At 40.8% G+C, this 23,014-nt stretch overlaps 1 protein-coding gene across 1 annotated transcript in view; it reads left to right on the top strand.

Annotated features, from left to right (window-relative positions):
- Window positions 1-22,261, top strand: part of LOC138855353 (ectopic P granules protein 5 homolog) — an 81,392-nt gene extending 59,131 nt beyond the window's left edge. Inside the window, exons 6-8 of the mRNA XM_070104374.1 lie at window positions 12,633-12,745; window positions 21,708-21,942; window positions 22,094-22,261. Coding sequence (XP_069960475.1) covers window positions 12,633-12,745; window positions 21,708-21,942; window positions 22,094-22,246 — 501 coding nt within the window. The 3' untranslated portion in view covers window positions 22,247-22,261. The remainder of the gene's footprint in view (window positions 1-12,632; window positions 12,746-21,707; window positions 21,943-22,093) is intronic.
- Window positions 22,262-23,014: the final 753 nt, after the last annotated feature.

Raw genomic sequence — 23,014 nt, 5'->3', positions numbered from 1 at the left:
TGGAGAAAAAGAGAGAGGTTAAGAGAGTGGTGAAGCAATGTAAAAAGAGAGCAAATGAGAGAGTGGGTGAGATGTTATCAACAAATTTTGTTGAAAATAAGAAAAAGTTTTGGAGTGAGATTAACAAGTTAAGAAAGCCTAGAGAACAAATGGATTTGTCAGTTAAAAATAGGAGAGGAGAGTTATTAAATGGAGAGTTAGAGGTATTGGGAAGATGGAGGGAATATTTTGAAGAATTGTTAAATGTTGATGAAGATAGGGAAGCTGTGATTTCGTGTATAGGGCAAGGAGGAATAACATCTTGTAGGAGTGAGGAAGAGCCAGTTGTGAGTGTGGGGGAAGTTCGTGAGGCAGTAGGCAAAATGAAAGGGGGTAAGGCAGCCGGGATTGATGGGATAAAGATAGAAATGTTAAAAGCAGGTGGGGATATAGTTTTGGAGTGGTTGGTGCAATTATTTAATAAATGTATGGAAGAGGGTAAGGTACCTAGGGATTGGCAGAGAGCATGCATAGTTCCTTTGTATAAAGGCAAAGGGGATAAAAGAGAGTGCAAAAATTATAGGGGGATAAGTCTGTTGAGTGTACCTGGTAAAGTGTATGGTAGAGTTATAATTGAAAGAATTAAGAGTAAGACGGAGAATAGGATAGCAGATGAACAAGGAGGCTTTAGGAAAGGTAGGGGGTGTGTGGACCAGGTGTTTACAGTGAAACATATAAGTGAACAGTATTTAGATAAGGCTAAAGAGGTCTTTGTGGCATTTATGGATTTGGAAAAGGCGTATGACAGGGTGGATAGGGGGGCAATGTGGCAGATGTTGCAAGTGTATGGTGTAGGAGGTAGGTTACTGAAAGCAGTGAAGAGTTTTTACGAGGATAGTGAGGCTCAAGTTAGAGTATGTAGGAAAGAGGGAAATTTTTTCCCAGTAAAAGTAGGCCTTAGACAAGGATGTGTGATGTCACCGTGGTTGTTTAATATATTTATAGATGGGGTTGTAAGAGAAGTAAATGCGAGGGTCTTGGCAAGAGGCGTGGAGTTAAAAGATAAAGAATCACACACAAAGTGGGAGTTGTCACAGCTGCTCTTTGCTGATGACACTGTGCTCTTGGGAGATTCTGAAGAGAAGTTGCAGAGATTGGTGGATGAATTTGGTAGGGTGTGCAAAAGAAGAAAATTAAAGGTGAATACAGGAAAGAGTAAGGTTATGAGGATAACAAAAAGATTAGGTGATGAAAGATTGAATATCAGATTGGAGGGAGAGAGTATGGAGGTGAACGTATTCAGATATTTGGGAGTGGACGTGTCAGCGGATGGGTCTATGAAAGATGAGGTGAATCATAGAATTGATGAGGGAAAAAGAGTGAGTGGTGCACTTAGGAGTCTGTGGAGACAAAGAACTTTGTCCTTGGAGGCAAAGAGGGGAATGTATGAGAGTATAGTTTTACCAACGCTCTTATATGGGTGTGAAGCGTGGGTGATGAATGTTGCAGCGAGGAGAAGGCTGGAGGCAGTGGAGATGTCATGTCTGAGGGCAATGTGTGGTGTGAATATAATGCAGAGAATTCGTAGTTTGGAAGTTAGGAGGAGGTGCGGGATTACCAAAACTGTTGTCCAGAGGGCTGAGGAAGGGTTGTTGAGGTGGTTCAGACATGTAGAGAGAATGGAGCGAAACAGAATGACTTCAAGAGTGTATCAGTCTGTAGTGGAAGGAAGGCGGGGTAGGGGTCGGCCTAGGAAAGGTTGGAGGGAGGGGGTAAAGGAGGTTTTGTGTGCGAGGGGCTTGGACTTCCAGGAGGCATGCATGAGCGTGTTTGATAGGAGTGAATGGAGACAAATGGTTTTTAATACTTGACGTGCTGTTGGAGTGTGAGCAAAGTAACATTTATGAAGGGATTCAGGGAAACCGGCAGGCCGGACTTGAGTCCTGGAGATGGGAAGTACAGTGCCTGCACTCTGAAGGAGGGGTGTTAATGTTGCAGTTTAAAAACTGTAGTGTAAAGCACCCTTCTGGCAAGACAGTGATGGAGTGAATGATGGTGAAAGTTTTTCTTTTTCGGGCCACCCTGCCTTGGTGGGAATCGGCCAGTGTGATAATAAAAAAAAAAAGATAATAAAAATAATGGGTTATACCTTAGAAGTGTTAGTGACATTGCTTAGTCTCATAATTTCATTAGGAGGATGCCAGTGACATGCTGCACCATACAGTACTGACATGTAAATGAGTGAGACATGTGTGATTCTACTGTCTACAATATTTGTCACTTGTATTCTACTGAAAAAGCCTGCAGAACAGGCAAAACATTTTGACAGAAAAGATACATAACTGTTGCACAGGTATGTTACTCATTACATGTAACAGTTTCAAAAGAATATTGCTTCCCTATCATCAAGACTCTTCTGTCTCATGTCTCATTAGCAGCAGTTACAATATGTATTTTTTTTTCATCAAACCGGCCACATCCCACTGAGGCAGGGTAACCTAAAAAGAAAAATGAAAATTTCTCTTTTTAAATTTAGTAATGTATACAGGAGAAAAGGTTAGTAGCCCTTTGTTCCTGGCATTATAATTACCACTTACGACATGCACGGCTTACGGAGGAAGAATTCTGTTCCACTTCCCCGTGGAGGTATAATATTATATATTGTACTATTAACCAGGTAGTAGGCTGGAAGACAGCAACTGTCCAAGGGGTACTACCGTCCTGCCAAGTGAGTGTAAAACGAAAGCCTGTAATTTTTTTACATGACGGTAGGATTGCTGGTGTCCTTTTTTCTGTCTCATGAACATGCAAGATTTCAGGTACGTCTTGCTACTTCTACTTACACTTAGGTCACACTACACATACATGTACAAGTGTATATATACATGCCCCTCTGGGTTTTCTTCTATTTTCTTTCTAGTTCTTGTTCTTGTTTATTTCCTCTTATCTCCATGGGGAAGTGGAACAGAATTCTTCCTCCGTAAGCCATGCGTGTTGTAAGAGGTGACTAAAATGCCGGGAGCAAGGGGCTAGTAACCCCTTCTCCTGTATATATTACTAAATTTGAAAGGAGAAACTTTCGTTTTTCCTTTTGGGCCACCCCGCCTCAGTGGGATATGGCCGGTGTGTTGAAAGAAAGAAAATATGCAAGATTTCAGGTATGTCTTGCTGCTTCTACTTACACTTAGGTCACACTACACAGGCATGTACAAGCATATACCTGTATATACACACTCCTCTGGGTTGTCTTCTATTTTCTTATTAGTTCTTGTTTATTTCCTCTTATCTCCATGGGGAAGTGGAACTGACTTCTTCCTCCTTAACCCTTTGACTGTCGCAAGCCCCTTTCTGAAACTGTCATTCTATGTCGAAAAACTTTTGGAAAAAAAAAATTTTTTTTTCTTAGGAAATGATAGAGAATCTTTTCCCGATAGTAATGACACCCAAAGTATGAAATTTGGTCGATATCTCATGGAATTACAGTCCCGTGAAATTAGTGGTCTCGGCGACATATACGCATCAGTGATTTCTCTGACTTTGAGCCCTATTTTTGGCCAATTCCTTCATTCCAGTTGACCAAACTCATAGCTATTTCTTTAGAACTCCATTTTTTCTATCACTTGAGTACAAGAAATCGCCCATTTACCGATTTGAACGACCCAATAAAGTGGTCAGAAATTGGCAATTTGGCCAATTTCATGCAAATTAAAAAAGATGCTGATTTCAAAATAGGGTATAGAATAAACATTGTAGACATAACATACCAACTGTTCATTAGTCATTATTTATTAGTTCATTTTTTCTCATTATGCATTGCGTGCTGCAGGATTTCTTTTATATGGTGCACAGTGACCACACAGACCCATTCTCTCAAATGTGGGCCTACCAGCTTTCTCCTGCATGATTTGAAGCCGCCAGAATTATTGAGTATACAGTGGACCCCCGCCTTACGATATTAATCCATTCCTGAGAGCTCATCGTAAGCCAAAATTATCGTAAGGCGAATTAATTTTCCCTATAAGAAATAATGGAAATCAAATTAATCCGTTCCTGACACCCCAAAGTATGAAATTTTTTTTTTTTTACCACGTGAATTTTTTTTTTTTTTTTTTTAACAAGTCGGCCGTCTCCCACCGAGGCAAGGTGACCCAAAAAGAAAGAAAATCCCCAAAAAGAAAATACTTTCATCATCATTCAACTCTTTCACCTCACACATAATCACTGTTTTTGCAGAGGTGCTCAGAACACAACAGCTTAGAAGCATATATGTATAAAGATACACAACATATCCCTCCAAACCGTCAATATCCCGAACCCCTCCTTTAGAGTGCAGGCATTGTACTTCCCATTTCCAGGACTCAAGCTCGGCTATATAAAAATAACCGGTTTCCCCTGAATCCCTTCACTAAATATTACTCTGCTCACACTCCAACAGATCGTCAGGTCCCAAATACCATTCGTCTCCATTCACTCCTATCGAACACGCTCATGCACGCCTGCTGGAAGTCCAAGCCCCTCGCCCACAAAACCTCCCTTACCCTTTCCTTCCAACCTTTTCGAGGACGACCCCTACCCCGCCTTCCTTTCCCTACAGATTTAAATGCCCTACATGTCATTCAACTTTGATCTATTCTCTCTAAATCACCAAACCACCTCAACAACCCCTCTTCAGCCCTCTGACTAATACTTTTATTAGCTCCACACCTTCTCCTAATTTCTGCACTCCGAATTTTCTGCATAATATTTACACCACACATTGCCCTTAGACAGGACATCTCCACTGCCTCCAACTGCCTCCTTGCTGCTGCATTCACAACCCAAGCTTCACACCCATATAAGAGTGTTGGTACTACAGTACTATACTTTCATACATTACCTTCTTTGCCTCCATAGATAATGTTTTTTGTCTCCACATATACCTCAATGCACCACTCACCTTTTTTCCCTCATAAGTTCTATGATTAACCTCATCCTTCATAAATCCATCCGCTGACACGTCAACTCCCCAGTATCTGAAAACATTCACTACTTCCATACTTCTCCTCCCCAATTTGATATCCAATTTTTCTTTATCTAAATCATTTGATACTCTCATCACCTTACTCTTTTCTATGTTCACTTTCAACTTTCGACCTTTACACACACTCCCAAACTCGTCCACTAACCTTTGCAATTTTTCTTTAGAATCTCCCTTAAGCACAGTATCATCAGCAAAAAGCAACTGTGTCAATTCCCATTTTGTATTTGATTCCCCATAATTTAATCCCATCCCTCTCCCAAACACCCTAGCATTTACTTCTTTTACAACCCCATCTATAAATATATTAAACAACCAAGGTGACATTACACATCCCTGTCTAAGACCTACTTTTACCGGGAAGTAGTCTCCCTCTCTTCTACACACCTTAACCTGAGCCTCACTATCCTCATAAAAACTCTTCACAGTATTTAGTAACTTACCACCTATTCCATATACTTGCAACATCTGCCACATTGCACAAACTGAAGAAGACATGCACGATTACTACTCTACTAAGAATAGAATACATACCTTTATTGAAGATCTGGTGATGATTGATGGGATGGGAGGAGGGGAGAGTGTGGAAGTTGTTATTGTTTAGAAGGGGAATCCCCTTCCATTAGGACTTGAGGTGTCAAGTCCTTTTCCAGGGTTACTTGCCTTCTTCTTTTAATGCCACTAGGACCAGCTTGAGAGTCACTGGACCTCTGTCACACAACAAATCTGTCCGTAGAGCTCTGTACCTCCCGTTCCTTTAAGACTTTCCTAAAATGGGCCATAACATTGTCATTGTACAGGTTGCCAACACGGCTTGCAGTAGCTATGTCAGGGTGATTTTCATCCGCAAAGGTTTGCAGTTCAACCCACTTTGCACACATTTCCTTAATCTTTGAAGTAGGCAACTTCATCAATTTCTCTCTCCCCTTCTCTGAAACAGTTTCCTCAGGTCCGACCTCTTGCTGTTGAAGATGATCTAGCAGCTCTTCAGTGGTTGGGTCTTCATTGTCCTCCTCCACCAACTCTTCCACATCCTCCCCACTAACCTCCAACCCCAAGGACTTCCCCAGTGCCACAATGGATTCCACAACTGGCATACTCTTCTCAGGGTTAGCCTCAAACCCTTCAAAATCCCTTTCTTCTACACATTCTGGCCACAGTTTCTTCCAAGCAGAGTTCAAGGTCCTCTTAGTTACTCCCTCCCAAGCCTTACCTATAAGGTTTACACAACTGAGGATGCTAAAGTGATCTTTCCAAAACTCTCTTAGAGTCAATCAAGTGTCTGAGGTCACTTCAAAGTACTTTTGAAACATAGTTTTTGTGTAGAGTTTTTTGAAGTTGGAAATGACCTGCTGGTCCATGGGCTGCAGGAGAGGAGTGGTATTAGGAGGCAAAAACTTGACCTTAATGAAGCTCATGTCCCCAGAAAGCCGCTCTGCCAAGTCTGAAGGATGACCAGGAGCATTGTCTAATACCAGGAGGCACTTAAGGTCCAATTTCTTTACCATTAGGTAATTTTTCACAGTGGGGGCTAATGCATGGTGTAACCAGTCATAGAAAAAGTCACTAGTGACCCATGCCTTACTGTTTGCCCTCCACAGCACACACAAATTAGCCTTGACGACATTATTTTGCCTGAACGCTCTGGGAGTTTCAGAGTGATACACAAATAAAGGCTTCACTTTGCAATCACCACTAGCATTAGCACACATCAGAAGAGTAAGCCTGTCTTTCATAGGCTTATGTCCTGGGAGTGCCTTTTCCTCCTGAGTAATGTAGGTCCTGCTTGGCATTGTCTTCCAAAACAGGCCTGTTTCGTCGCAATTAAACACTTGTTCAGATTGCAATTCTTCACTGTCTATGTACTCCTTGAACTCCTTCACATATTTTTCAGCTGCTTTTTGGTCTGAACTAGCAGCCTCACCATGCCTTATCACACTATGTATGCCACTATGATTCTTAACTCTATCAAACCAACCTTTGCTGGCCTTAAATTCACTCACATCACCACTAGTTGCAGGCATTTTTCTAATTAAATTGTAATGCAACTTCCTAGCCTTTTCACATATGATTGCTTGAGAGATGCTATCTCCTGCTATCTGTTTTTCGGTTATCCACACCAATAACAATCTTTCAACATCTTCTATCACTTGCAATCTCTGCTTCGAAAACAAACTTGAACCTTTTGCAAGAACAGCTTCCTTGATTGTCGTTTTGTTGGCCAAGATAGTAGCGATGGTTGATTGGGGTTTGGTATGCAACCTGGCCAGCTCCAAGACACACACTCCACTTTCGTACTTAGCTATTATCTCTTTTTTCATTTCCATAGTAATTTTCACTCTTTTTACCACAGGGTTGGCACTAGAAGCTTTCTTGGGGCCCATGGTGACTTATTTTGCAGCTACAAACACTAAAAGTTAGCATATGAGAAGTTTTTACACAGTAGAAGTGATGCAAGGAGGGAAGAGTATATGGAGAAAAAGAGAGAGTTGAAGAGAGTGGTGAAGCAATGTAAAAAGAGAGCAAATGAGAGAGTGGGTGAGATGTTATCAACAAATTTTGTTGAAAATAAGAAAAAGTTTTGGAGTGAGATTAACAAGTTAAGGAAGCCTAGAGAACAAATGGATTTGTCAGTTAAAAATAGGAGAGGGGAGTTATTAAATGAAGAGTTGGAGGTATTGGGAAGATGGAGGGAATATTTTGAGGAATTGTTAAATGTTGATGAAGATGGGGAGGCTGTGATTTCGTGTATAGGGCAAGGAGGAGTGAGGAAGAGCCAGTTGTGAGTGTGGGGGAAGTTCGTGAGGCGGTAGGTAAAATGAAAGGGGGTAAGGCAGCCGGGATTGATGGGATAAAGATAGAAATGTTAAAAGCAGGTGGGGATATAGTTTTGGAGTGGTTGGTGCAATTATTTAATAAATGTATGGAAGAGGGTAAGGTACCTAGGGATTGGCAGAGAGCATGCATAGTTCCTTTGTATAAAGGCAAAGGGGATAAAAGAGAGTGCAAAAATTATAGGGGGATAAGTCTGTTGAGTGTACCTGGTAAAGTGTATGGTAGAGTTATTATTGAAAGAATTAAGAGTAAGACGGAGAATAGGATACAGATGAACAAGGAGGCTTTAGGAAAGGTAGGGGGTGTGTGGACCAGGTGTTTACAGTGAAACATATAAGTGAACAGTATTTATATAAGGTTAAAGAGGTCTTTGTGGCATTTATGGGTTTGGAAAAGGCGTATGACAGGGTGGATAGGGGGGCAATGTGGCAGATGTTGCAAGTGTATGGTGTAGGAGGTAGGTTACTGAAAGCAGTGAAGGGTTTTTACGAGTATAGTGAGGCTCAAGTTAGAGTATGTAGGAAAGAGGGAAATTTTTTCCCAGTAAAAGTAGGCCTTAGACAAGGATGTGTGATGTCACCGTGGTTGTTTAATATATTTATAGATGGGGTTGTAAGAGAAGTAAATGCGAGGGTCTTGGCAAGAGGCGTGGAGTTAAAAGATAAAGAATCACACACAAAGTGGGAGTTGTCACAGCTGCTCTTTGCTGATGACACTGTGCTCTTGGGAGATTCTGAAGAGAAGTTGCAGAGATTGGTGGATGAATTTGGTAGGGTGTGCAAAAAGAAGAAAATTAAAGGTGAATACAGGAAAGAGTAAGGTTATGAGGATAACAAAAAGATTAGGTGATGAAAGATTGAATATCAGATTGGAGGGAGAGAGTATGGACGAGGTGAATGTATTCAGATATTTGGGAGTGGACGTGTCAGCAGATGGGTCTATGAAAGATGAGGTGAATCATAGAATTGATGAGGGGAAAAGAGTGAGTGGTGCACTTAGGAGTCTGTGGAGACAAAGAACTTTGTCCTTGGAGGCAAAGAGGGGAATGTATGAGAGTATAGTTTTACCAACACTCTTATATGGGTGTGAAGCATGGGTGATGAATGTTGCAGCGAGGAGAAGGCTGGAGGCAGTGGAGATGTCATGTCTGAGGGCAATGTGTGGTGTGAATATAATGCAGAGAATTCGTAGTTTGGAAGTTAGGAGGAGGTGCGGGATTACCAAAACTGTTGTCCAGAGGGCTGAGGAAGGGTTGTTGAGGTGGTTCGGACATGTACAGAGAATGGAGCGAAACTGAATGACTTCAAGAGTGTATCAGTCTGTAGTGGAAGGAAGGCGGGGTAGGGGTCGGCCTAGGAAAGGTTGGAGAGAGGGGGTAAAGGAGGTTTTGTGTGCGAGGGGCTTGGACTTCCAGCAGGCATGCGTGAGCGTGTTTGATAGGAGTGAATGGAGACAAATGGTTTTTAATACTTGACGTGCTGTTGGAGTGTGAGCAAAGTAACATTTATGAAGGGGTTCAGGGAAACCGGCAGGCCGGACTTGAGTCCTGGAGATGGGAAGTACAGTGCCTGCACTCTGAAGGAGGGGTGTTAATGTTGCAGTTTAAAAACTGTAGTGTAAAGCACCCTTCTGGCAAGACAGTGATGGAGTGAATGATGGTGAAAGTTTTTCTTTTTCGGGCCACCCTGCCTTGGTGGGAATCGGCCAGTGTGATAATAAAAAAAAAAAAAAACACTAAAAACAATGATAATATGAAATGTACCAAATGTATGCTTAGATGCAACTGCACTGGCTGGCTTGTAAACACTGGCACGCATGGGGCAGCTGAGGCCACGCGTGGGACACGTCCCGGACGAATCACGTGAGGCGAGGCAAAATTTTTGCATTCAAATGCTTCGTATGGCGGATTTAACGTAACGGGATGCATTCGTAAGGCGGGTGTCCACTATATACATATATGCCCGAAACACTGGCTTGTAAGACGTATATATACGACCAAAACAGTCAAAGGGTTAAACCATGCATGTTGTAAGAGTCGACTAAAGTGCCGGGAGCAAGGGGCTAGTAACCCCTTCTCCTGTATACATTACTAAAGTTAAAAGGAGAAATTTTTGTTGTTCTTTTTTGGGCCACCCTGCCTCAGTGGGATATGGCTGATTTGTTGAAACAAAAAATTCTTGCACTTTAAAGGAGGGGCTTGGGATTTTTGCCATTTAGAGTGACATCTAAACTGTTGTATCTGTGTGCCTCTGGCAAAACAGTGATAGTGTGAATGGTGGTGAAAGTGTTTCTTTTTTGGGTCACCCTGCCTCGGTGGGAGATGGCCTGAGTGTTAAAAGAAAAATCATATCTATAGTAGGATTGTTTTGTTGTTATATTTACAAAAAAGTGCCGATCTTTTTAAATTACTTTATTCCATAGATATACTGTAGATAAAGTCAGCAACAGTAGAACACATTCAAACAATGGATTTCAGGTTGAAGTGGTTTTCTCATCACCACTTCGATTTTTGCGCTTTCATAGCTCATTAGCAGCTGTTTCTATTTTATGAGTCATATTTATAACTCGTTCTAGGTAGTAGGTTGGTAGACAGCAACCGCCCAGGGAGGTACTACCATCCTGCCAAGTGAGTGTAAAACGAAAGCCTGTAATTGTTTTACATGATGGTAGGATTGCTGATGTCCTTTTTTTTCTGTCTCGTAAACATGCAAGATTTCAGGTACGTCTTGCTACTTCTACTTGCACTTAGGTCACACTACACATGTATGTACAAGCATATATATGTATATATACACATCCCTCTGGGTTTTCTTCTATTTTCTTTCCAGTTCTTGTTGTTGTTTATTTCCTCTTATCTCCATGGGGAAGTGGAACAGAATTCTTCCTCCGTAAGCCATGCGTGTTGTAAGAGGCGACTAAAATGCCGGGAGCAAGGGGCTAGTAACCCCTTCTCCCGTATAAATTACTAAATTTAAAAAGAGAAACTTTCATTTTTCTTTTTGGGCCACCCTGCCTTGGTGGGATACGGCCGGTTTGTTGAAAAAAAAAAAATTTATAACTCATATACGTATATATTGGCTCCGTTCCATTCACGCTTCTGTGACTAGTTAACCCTTTGAGGGTCGACAGGCCCTCTCCGAGACTCGTTCTCAGGGTCGGCCAAATTTAAAAAAAAAAAAAATAATTTTTTCTTATGAAAAGAGAGAGAATCTTTTCCCGATCATAATGACACCAAAAATATGAAATTTGATGGAAAACTTACGGAATTATGCTCTCACGAAGTTAGCGGTCTCGGCGATGTTTACTGATCGGCGATTTTGCCCACTTTGAGCCCCATTTTCAGCCAGTTCCACTGTACTAGTCGACAAAAAACATGAATATTTCGCTAGAACTCCATATTTTCTATTGAATGAGTGCAAGAAACCACCCATTTACCAATTTCAACTATCCAGTTCAGTGGTCAGAATTTAGCAATTTTGCCAATTTCACACAAATTTCAAAAGATGCCAATTTCCGAATAGGGTCCAGAATAAACAAGAAATACATTCCTGGCACTAAAATGACATTTCCTCTGTTCATTAGTCACGTCTCAAGGCCCCTCTTACATTCTTTTGCTTTCCACTTTGAATTTTTATTCTCCCAAAAAATAGAAGATTTACTGTTATGCAGACTACTGCATTAGTGTAAAACATGGTATGAATCATATTGGCGCACTTGCAAAAGAATATTAGACTCACCACTTGACGTGAATTGGACGCTTGGCATGATTTGTTTACTTTTGAACTTTGGTAAAAATCGAACATTTCTGCTACTTTGAGCTCAATTTCAAGGTACTTTTCATTGTAAAACCAGTCAAAATCATCTCAATTTCTATGATATGCCTTCCATTCTATAAAATGAGACCAAGAAAACTAGAATACAACAATAAATACCATACGAAAATACAGTGCAAAGTCGCTGTTTTATTCCAAAAAAACGGTCAATTTTTTTTTTTCTCATTATGCACTGTGTGCTTCAGGATTTTTTTTATACCATGCACACTGACCACATAGACCCATTCTTTCATATGGAGGCCTACCAGCTTTCTCCCACTAGATTTGAGGGCGCTAGAATTTAGGCGTACTAGTACGTCAAAAACCCTGGGTCGTAAGCCGTACTAGTACGTCCGAAACCCTCAAAGGGTTAATAGTCCAAGTCAGACCAAAATGTCGTCACAAGTTTCATTCTCTTGTGTGCGGATTATTTGTATATTGTTCCAGTCACTGTGTTCTTTTTTATTTTTTACAACTGTCTTGAATGAGTAATTGCAAGAAAAAGACCTTACTAGAGGAAATTACTAGCAGTGATTCACCTTTCACCTGAGAGAGAGGGAATGAAAGAGGAAAAAAGTGTCAGAGCAAAGAAGGACATGGAAGAAAGGAAAGCTAGACTTTCATGAGTAGCGCATCTTCATAAGCTTCATCACCTCCAAAATATTAATAGGAATTCGATACTGAATATTTTTCTCCTTTTCTGCATCTCACTTTTTAACATGTCAATGGGTATGAAGTAATTCACTTAATATAATTTCTGCTTAACAAATCTTTAGTTGAGCCTTTATATACCCTCTGTGTCCATGTATTGTTTGTAATGGCTTGATAAAGCTCCTGGAGAGCGAAACGTTGCCACAATAAAATGTCACATTAGTTGCACTTGTGTCCTTTTACTTTACAAATCTTTAGTTCTTTATTTAGGTCCTTAAGTGGCAGTTGACTATATTTAGAACAGTAAATGCTCTTTAAAATATGCACATGTAATGCAGGTGGAGTATGACCAGTTGTTTGAGAAGGCTGTAGATTGTATCTTCAGCAGCCCACGTTCAGGAGCTTGGCAATTCCTGGCTGTCATCCCTTATGGCAGTGTCTCTCTCTCCAGGTGAGTCTACTGCTTTCTTTCATAGTGATGCATATGCTGTCTGTTAGTTTTTGTATTATTGCCTTTTCTTTAATATCAACACTGGTGAGGTGCTCTTGATTTAATAGCTAGACTTTTTTTTTTTTTTTTTTTAACATGTCAGCCATTTCCCACCGAGGCAGGGTGACCCAAAAGGAAAGAAAAAAACTATCATCATTCAACACTTTCACCATCATTCATACATAATCACTGTCTTTGCAGAGGCGCTCTGGTACAACAGTTTAGATGTCACTCCAAGCAGCCGATATCCCAAACCCCTCCATTAAAGTGCAGGCATTGTACTTCCCACCTCCAGGACTCAAGTTCGGCTAACTATTTTCCCTGAATCCCTTCACAGAATATTACCCTGCTCACACTCCAACAGCTCGTCAGGTCCCAAAAGCCTTTCATCTCCATTCACTCCTATCTAACATGCTCACACACACTGGAAGTCCAAGCCTCTCGCCCACAAAACTTCTTTTACCCCCTCCCTCCAGCTTTTTCAGGGACGACCCCTAACTCGCCTTCCTTCCCCAATAGATTTATATGCTCTCCAAGTCATCCTGCTTTGTTCTACTCTCTCTAAATGACCAAACTACCTGAACAGCCTCTCTTCAGCCCTTTGACTAATACTTTTGGTAACTCCACACCTCCTCCTAATTTCCACACTATGAATTTTCTGCATAATATTTACACGACACATTGCCCTTAAACAGAACATCTCCACTGCCTCCAGCTGCCTCCTCACTGCAGCATTTACAACCTAAGCTTCATACACATATAAAAGTGTTGGTACCGCTACACTCATACATTCCCTTCTTTGCCTCCATGGATAACGTTTTTTTGTCTCCACAGATACCTCAATGCACCACTCACCTTTTTTTCTTCATCAGTTCTGTGGTTTACCTCATCTTTTATAAACCCATATGCTTATGTATATGAAGCAGAAATTCAGTGCCTACTTTTATCCTTTCAAGAACATTATTGTTGATAAGTCCTTGATTCTGTTCAAGGGATGACTGTCATTCAATCAATATAGTATACTGAGCAAACATAATTGCTTTGGTATAAAACTTTTTGTTATGTATGACTGTGAGAGTGGCATAGTGTTGGATGTCTTTGTCTACACCGGGAAAAGCACACTTGTTGATGCCAGGCAGATGTTGTGTGTTTCTGGTGATGATGTTTGCAAGATGATGGGGCCATACCTTGGCAAGGGTCATACATTGTACACAGGCAACTGGTATACAAGCCTTATGCTCACTGATTCCCACTGTGTGAACAATACTGATATATGTGGAACAGTGAGAAGAAGCAGAAAACACATGCCAAGGTTCATTGGAAGCAATGCTGAAGGTGCAGTGCAAGTGATTCATTCCATGATGACATCATGGCACTGACGTTGCATGACAAACGGGATGTGACGTTGCTGTCAACCATCCACAGCAACAAGATGGTACAAACAGTCAAAGTGAACAGGGACACCAGTGAATGTATTGTAAAGCCAGCTGCTGTCGTCGACCATACGAACAATAGGCGACTAGTCAACAAGTGTGACATGATGATAAGGTTCATTGATTATGTGTGTAGGAGTTGCAAGTGGTACATGAAAGTGTTTTTTAAACTTGTTGACATTGCTATGTTTAGTGCCTTCAATATGTATGAAATAATGACTGGAAAATGACTTCATTATGCAGAATTCACCCTCAGTGTCATAAAGCAGAGAGTAAAGGAGTATAGTACCACACCTGTACCTGCTCCTCAGCAGCGATCTGTCCCCCGACCACAACCAGTGGGGAAAGTGACAGACCTAATCCTCACTAACTCTCGCTACCTGTTACAGATACCATCTACCCCAGAAAAGAAGTATTCTCAGAAAAAGTGTATTGTTTGTGCTAACACCACAAGGCGACCCCAACAGCAGAAGGACACACGATTCATGTGTCAGCAGTGTGGGGTGGCACTCTGTATGAATCCGTTCTTCATGGAGTATCGTACAATCCTGGAGTTCTAGAAACATAACTGGGACATGTAAATACCTTGTATATCTTCTTTCTTTCTTTCAACACACCGGCCGTATCCCACCGAGGCGGGGTGGCCCAAAAGGAAAAACAAAAGTTTTTCCTTTCACATTTAGTAATATATACAGGAGAAGGAGTTACTTGCCCCTTGCTCCTGGCATTTTAGTCGCCTCTTACAACACGCATGGCTTACGAAGGAAGAATTCTGTTCCACTTCCCCATGGATAATAGAATGTGATTCAACCAGGTATACAAAATCACCTATCACTGTGTACATGTGTCTGTGACAGTATGATTAATAATTTCATACATTATGTTTGTATCTAAGCAACAGTTGGCTATGAAATCAAAAGATCTACTATAAAACATAATTATCATACCATAAAAACTGAATAAATTAAAAAAAAAAAATAGAAAAAATTACATTTTTGCAACATTTCTGCAAGTGGCAGTGCTCCATATTGCTGTCAGGTGAGTGTCAAGTGCGATCTTCGCGGCCTTGTATCACGATAAGTACTGGCCGTAAATTTTTTTTTTTATCCTATTACATGTAGAAAATTACCCTCTTTAACGGGTTAAACCAAAAACATGGTCGCAGTTTTTTTCTCGTTATGCACTGCATGCTATAGGATTTTTTCTATATGGTGCACACTTACCACATAGACGTGTTCTCTCATTATTTTTTATTTTATTATCACACCGGCCGATTCCCACCAAGGCAGGGTGGCCCGAAAAAGAAAAACTTTCACCATCATTCACTCCATCACTGTCTTGCCAGAAGGGTGCTTTACACTACAGTTTTTAAACTGCAACATTAACACCCCTCCTTCAGAGTGCAGGCACTGTACTTCCCATCTCCAGGACTCAAGTCCGGCCTGCCGGTTTCCCTGAATCCCTTCATAAATGTTACTTTGCTCACACTCCAACAGCACGTCAAGTATTAAAAACCATTTGTCTCCATTCACTCCTATCAAACACGCTCATGCATGCCTGCTGGAAGTCCAAGCCCCTCGCACACAAAACCTCCTTTACCCCCTCCCTCCAACCCTTCCTAGGCCGACCCCTACCCCGCCTTCCTTCCACTACAGACTGATATACTCTTGAAGTCATTCTGTTTCGCTCCATTCTCTCTACATGTCCGAACCACCTCAACAACCCTTCCTCAGCCCTCTGGACAACAGTTTTGGTAATCCCGCACCTCCTCCTAACTTCCAAACTACGAATTCTCTGCATTATATTCACACCACACATTGCTCTCAGACATGACATCTCCACTGCCTCCAGCCTTCTCCTCGCTGCAACATTCATCACCCACGCTTCACACCCATATAAGAGCGTTGGTAAAACTATACTCTCATACATTCCCCTCTTTGCCTCCAAGGACAAAGTTCTTTGTCTCCACAGACTCCTAAGTGCACCACTCACTCTTTTTCCCTCATCAATTCTATGATTCACCTCATCTTTCATAGACCCATCCGCTGACACGTCCACTCCCAAATATCTGAATACGTTCACCTCCTCCATACTCTCTCCCTCCAATCTGATATTCAATCTTTCATCACCTAATCTTTTTGTTATCCTCATAACCTTACTCTTTCCTGTATTCACCTTTAATTTTCTTCTTTTGCACACCCTACCAAATTCATCCACCAATCTCTGCAACTTCTCTTCAGAATCTCCCAAGAGCACAGTGTCATCAGCAAAGAGCAGCTGTGACAACTCCCACTTTGTGTGTGATTCTTTATCTTTTAACTCCACGCCTCTTGCCAAGACCCTCGCATTTACTTCTCTTACAACCCCATCTATAAATATATTAAACAACCACGGTGACATCACACATCCTTGTCTAAGGCCTACTTTTACTGGGAAAAAATTTCCCTCTTTCCTACATACTCTAACTTGAGCCTCACTATCCTCGTAAAAACTCTTCACTGCTTTCAGTAACCTACCTCCTACACCATACACTTGCAACATCTGCCACATTGCCCCCCTATCCACCCTGTCATACGCCTTTTCCAAATCCATAAATGCCACAAAGACCTCTTTAGCCTTATCTAAATACTGTTCACTTATATGTTTCACTGTAAACACCTGGTCCACACACCCCCTACCTTTCCTAAAGCCTCCTTGTTCATCTGCTATCCTATTCTCCGTCTTACTCTTAATTCTTTCAATTATAACTCTACCATACACTTTACCAGGTACACTCAACAGACTTATCCCCCTATAATTTTTGCACTCTCTTTTATCCCCTTTGCCTTTATACAAAGGAACTATGCATGCTCTCTGCCAATCCCTAGGTACCTTACCCTCTTCCATACATTTATTAAATAATTGCACCAACCACTCCAAAACTATATCCCCACCTGCTTTTAACATTTCTATCTTTATCCCATCAATCCCGGCTGCCTTACCCCCTTTCATTTTACCTACTGCCTCACGAACTTCCCCCACACTCACAACTGGCTCTTCCTCACTCCTACAAGATGTTATTCCTCCTTGCCCTATACACGAAATCACAGCTTCCCTATCTTCATCAACATTTAACAATTCCTCAAAATATTCCTTCCATCTTCCCAATACCTCTAACTCTCCATTTAATAACTCTCCTCTCCTATTTTTAACTGACAAATCCATTTGTTCTCTAGGCTTTCTTAACTTGTTAATCTCACTCCAAAACTTTTTCTTATTTTCAACAAAATTTGTTGATAACATCTCACCCACTCTCTCATTTGCTCTCTTTTTACATTGCTTCACCACTCTCTTAACTTCTCTCTTTTTCTCCATATACTCTTCCCTCCTTGCATCACTTCTACTTTGTAAAAACTTCTCATATGCTAACTTTTTCTCCCTTACTACTCTCTTTACATCATCATTCCACCAATCGCTCCTCTTCCCTCCTGCACCCACTTTCCTGTAACCACAAACTTCTGCTGAACACTCTAACACTACATTTTTAAACCTACCCCATACCTCTTCGACCCCATTGCCTATGCTCTCATTAGCCCATCTATCCTCCAATAGCTGTTTATATCTTACCCTAACTGCCTCCTCTTTTAGTTTATAAACCTTCACCTCTCTCTTCCCTGATGCTTCTATTCTCCTTGTATCCCATCTACCTTTTACTCTCAGTGTAGCTACAACTAGAAAGTGATCTGATATATCTGTGGCCCCTCTATAAACATGTACATCCTGAAGTCTACTCAACAGTCTTTTATCTACCAATACATAATCCAACAAACTACTGTCATTTCGCCCTACATCATATCGTGTATACTTATTTATCCTCTTTTTCTTAAAATATGTATTACCTATAACTAAACCCCTTTCTATACAAAGTTCAATCAAAGGGCTCCCATTATCATTTACACCTGGCACCCCAAACTTACCTACCACACCCTCTCTAAAAGTTTCTCCTACTTTAGCATTCAAGTCCCCTACCACAATTACTCTCTCACTTCTAGGCCAAATTTGCCACTAACGGCTCATCTGAGGGAACTGAACTTATCACTTAGTTCTATGGCACTGACTCAGAGTTCAAAATCATAGATCTACGGCACTGATCCTCAAGGGTTTAATAAAAGAGAAGCTGTAAACAAAAACCTTTCTTTATGCAAAATAGCATATACAATGTGTATTAAAATACATTTTTCATGACTTCCCTTAATCAGTAATGCAGTCTTGCATTTTTTAGCTCATGGCAGGTAAGTGGCCTAACCACTTTGTCGCATTTTAATAAAGATGTGTGTGTGTGTTGTGTTATTAATGATTATCACAGGATGAGGTATACCATACTACCCGTCAGCAGAAAATGTTTATTTCCTTGCAGAGCTTACAGTGTGTGGTTTACATATTATAAAATATTAATTACAAAGAAGGCCACTAGCATGCTTAGGCATTTCGGACAGACTAATCCTAATTCTTACTCTGTATGGGCACAGGTTATGGAGAAGTACATTTTAATATACCTTATTGCATACTAATATAAAAGTTAGGTAAATTAAGCAATTAATTAGATTTACAACAGTGAGGTAGCACAAAACATATAACAATATTACAATTAGTAAATTTAGTAACGAGAATGTTTTTGTCTTGGCATGATACACAGTTTCTATTAAAGCTCCTATATTGGGAGAGTATCTTAGGCAAACTTAGGACTAACTTAAGATTTATTAGGCAATAGTTATAATAGGAATTTTATATTTACAGTCATTTGGGTAAGTGTAAGTGTAAATTAGGGGGAATTACAGATAATGAGAGTAATAGGTGGTTTTCAATATAGTTAGCTGATGATGGGGTGTGTTAGGGACATAAGATGTTTTTAAACGGTAGTTTTGGAAAATGGTGGTTGAGTGTGCAGTTCTAGAGTTTTCAGGGAGGGAGTTTAAGAATTTAGGCCCTTTTTTGCACATCGAATTTTTGTAGAGGTTTAGCCCGACATGAGGAATGTCACAGAGATTTTTGTGTCTGATATTGTGTCTATGGGTCCTGTTGCAACTATCAAGAAAGTGTTTTAGTTAAGGGTTAACATTAGAATTTATAGTTCTGTGATTGTAGGTTGCACAGTAGTAGGTGTGAATGTTTTGTACAGTAAGTTCAGGTCTTTGAAGAGTTGGACTGTGTGATAATTCTTATTGCAGCTTTTTGTTGGGTTGTTATTGGCTTTAGGTGGGTTGCTGCCTACAGCACACCTGTATGGAGGTTGCATGGTGGTGAATTTGTAGTAGGTATAGTTATGCAGAGCAATCCATGCAAGCTTAAGCCTAACTTAAGATTACAATAATTATTTAAAAATATTTTTTAATACAGTGGTATCTCGGTATATGTCCGCTTTGGAATAAGTTCAACTTGGTATATGTCCTGTTTGGATGTGAAAATTTTTGCTTGGTATACGACCTTTGTTTCGAATATGACTCGTGTGCTAGAACTTGTATGGGTCAAAAGGAATCACGACACTGCGCGCTACCCTTCACATTTCCGAAACATCCTGAGGAGAAGGCAGAAGCAAAGTTCTTTGGACAGATTTTTAGTAAAAGTCAAACCTGGTGAGCTTCAACCAGGTCCAGATAGGGAAAAGAGACAGAAAAGAGAAAGGTACACTCCTTCCAAACAATAACATTTCCTTCTCCTTCCTTCTCAGCACTATCCTAGTAGGCACTCGACTCTTTTCAGCAAAGTAAAGGGAGGTTAAATTTGCATTAACTTCATGTAATTCTTTTGTATTTATGTATGTCTTTTAATATTAAGCAGTGTTTAAATTACATATTTTAGTATTAAGCAGTGTTTAAATTATTTTATACAACCCCATCAATGTATAATATGCCAATAACAATAAGATTTTTTCAAGGGAACGGATTAATCATTTTCTCTATATTTCTTATGGGAAATTTTGTTTTGTGTACAGTAGAACCTTGGCTTAAGAGTTTAATCTGTTCCGTGACCTTGCCTGTATCCTGATCTGCTCGTATGCTGAGTGAATTTTCCTCATTTAAATAAACTGAAATGCCATTAATCCGTTCCAGCGGAATTCCTGCTCTCAGGAGGCAGGACAAAATACGTACTTCAGTATTTTGCTAATATCAACTCGAGGGCTTATTTATCTGTCACAGTTCATCTAATATGACATAATAGACAATATAAATAACATTGAAACCTGATATATACTCTAGAATGAATAAAATATGTCAATATGTGACAAGTGAGAATCCTTCCACCATGAGGTGCACTGCCATCACACTCCCGACACCACCCTCCCAGCTTTCGTGAATACATGTTCAGTTCCACTTCTCTCCTACAAGCTAGCTGTGTTTGTGAATTGTGTTCAGACTTACTGAATGACTGAATGACTTACTGACTTTGACTGGCTGCGGCTTTGACTGACTGGCTTTGGCTGGCGACTGGCTTTGACGGCTTTGACTGACTGACTGACTGGACTGACGGCTGACGACTGACGGCTGACTTACTGGCTGACCCCGACTGCTGACTTGGCAGCAGCGCTGACTGACTTGGCTTGCAGGCTTGCGCTTGCAGCTTGCTTACGCGGCTTGACGCGCACTTACTGGCTGCCCACTGACGACGACTGGACTGACTGGCGGCTGACCTGCTTGACTGACGCTTCGGCTTGACTTGCGCCGGCTGACGGCTGGCTGACTGATGTGACTGACCTTACGCTTGGCTGACCCCGCTTACTGCAGCGCTTACTGATGCGCTGATCTTACTGGCTTGACGACTGACTTCGGACTGGCGGCTGACTTGAGGCGGTACAGCGGACTACTTGACTTATTGACTTGACTTAGACGACTTGCTGGCACGTGACTTGACTGACTTGCAGCGGCTGAATGACTTACTGACTTGACTGAATGACTTACTGACTTGACTAACTGACTTGACTGAATGATTTACTGACTTGACTGACTTGCTGACTTGACTGACTTGACTCACTAACTGAATATTATAATGGAGAAGTGCTAAACCCATAGGATTATATAGCACCTGTGGGGGGGAGGGGATGGAAGGTATTCAGGCTTAATTTAGGGAACTCGAGCACAAATACAATTCTCTAGATCAAGAGCCCCTCACCAGCATCAAGGAACCTCCCTTGAGGGGAAATCTTGCATCCTGAATTTTTGCTCGTATCCAGAAAGAAAAAATAGACCGAGTGGCTGCTCGTATCCTGAGAAACTCGTATGATGGGGCACTCATAAACTGAGGTTCCACCGTACATCCTGTTTGGTATAAGTCCAAGGTCCTGGAATGGATTAAGGATGCATAATATTGAAGCATTGGCCAAAAATGCACAACTTGTCTTCATTCATCATTTTACTGTGCTGCAACACTTGCATTGTGCTTATTAAAAAGAAAATATTTAAGCACATTTTGACATTGTACTCTTTGTAATTATCATATTTTTGTCTGCTTTTCAGATTGTGGAAGATTGTTTACAAGCTTCATACAGGTATGAGAGAGGAATCAGGCAGCACTATCGGTAAAGAGAACATGAACAATAGTGAATGGGCGGATTTAGTGACACACACTGACACTCGAGGTCAGTTTCATGATTGCCTCTTGAATATGGAAGAGAATGAATCATTTTACCTCCTCTCTGCGCTGGCAAACATGACTGTAGCTCGTGAATCTTCAGAATGTGAATTTATTAAGGTATTTTTTCCACTTAATTTTAATATACACTAATATCAAAATCATCCAAAAACAGGAAAAAAACAAATTAAATATTTTGAGGGTGCATTGAATTCAATTTTCAGAATAGTATTCCAGTATTCTGGTTACTACAGGCAGCCATATCTTACAGGTGGTTATAAAGAACATATTTGAGGCAACGTTTGTAAACGAAGGAACACGAGAAGAATTAAGTCGGAGTGGTCGAGATCTGCTGGCTACGATAGCATCTAAACATCCATTATCGATGTCATTTCTGCTAACAGCAACGCAGGTAATTTTTTAAACTTGTAGCCATCACATTGTGCTTTAGGAATTGTCACAGAATTTTGTATTGACTCATCATCTTTTTGTGATGCACTCTACAAGATCATGACTGGTGATTCATTTTTTATTTGTTGCCAAATCATGTTGAGTTGTTGTTAGAGTTGTACTTCACTGAACCCTTCATGGGGATGGTGCCTTGATGCTGGTGAAAGGCTCTTGATCCAAGCCAGGCTAAGGCTGCCTTGATATTGGTGAAAGGCTCTTGATCAAAGCCAGGCTAAGGCTGCCTTGATGCTGGTGGAAGGCTCTTGATCCAAGCCAGGCTAAGGCTGCCTTGATGTTGGTGAAAGGCTCTTGATCCAAGCCAGGCTAAGGCTGCCTTGATGCTGGTGAAAGACTCTTGATCCAAGCCAGGCTAAGGCTGCCTTGATGCTGGTGAAAGGTCTTTATTCAAGTCACACTAGGGAAGTGTAACAACCTTCCATTACATGGATTAAACCTTATTCCTTTCCTTTCCCCTATTTCTCTCAGTCTCTTACAAACTTAGGTCTTTTCCATGAATAAATATCCCCATGGGAAAATGGGTTAGAATCCTTCCTCTGTAAGAAATGCATGTCATAAGAAGCATCTAAAATGCTACGAGCAAAGAGCTGGTAACCCCTTCTATATAATTTACTAAAAAAACTCTGTACTCCACTCTAACCATACCATTCTTACTTCTTTTTTTTTTTTTTTTTTTAGATAAGAGTACATGGTGGTAATGTGCTGTTGAAGTATGAGCAAGGTA

Source organism: Cherax quadricarinatus, chromosome 91 (assembly GCF_038502225.1).
Source record: "Cherax quadricarinatus isolate ZL_2023a chromosome 91, ASM3850222v1, whole genome shotgun sequence".
In the NCBI taxonomy this organism is placed as follows: Eukaryota; Metazoa; Arthropoda; class Malacostraca; order Decapoda; family Parastacidae; genus Cherax; species Cherax quadricarinatus.
The sequence above is the reverse complement of the archived record's forward strand: the minus strand, read 5'-3'. Positions and strand labels throughout refer to the sequence as shown.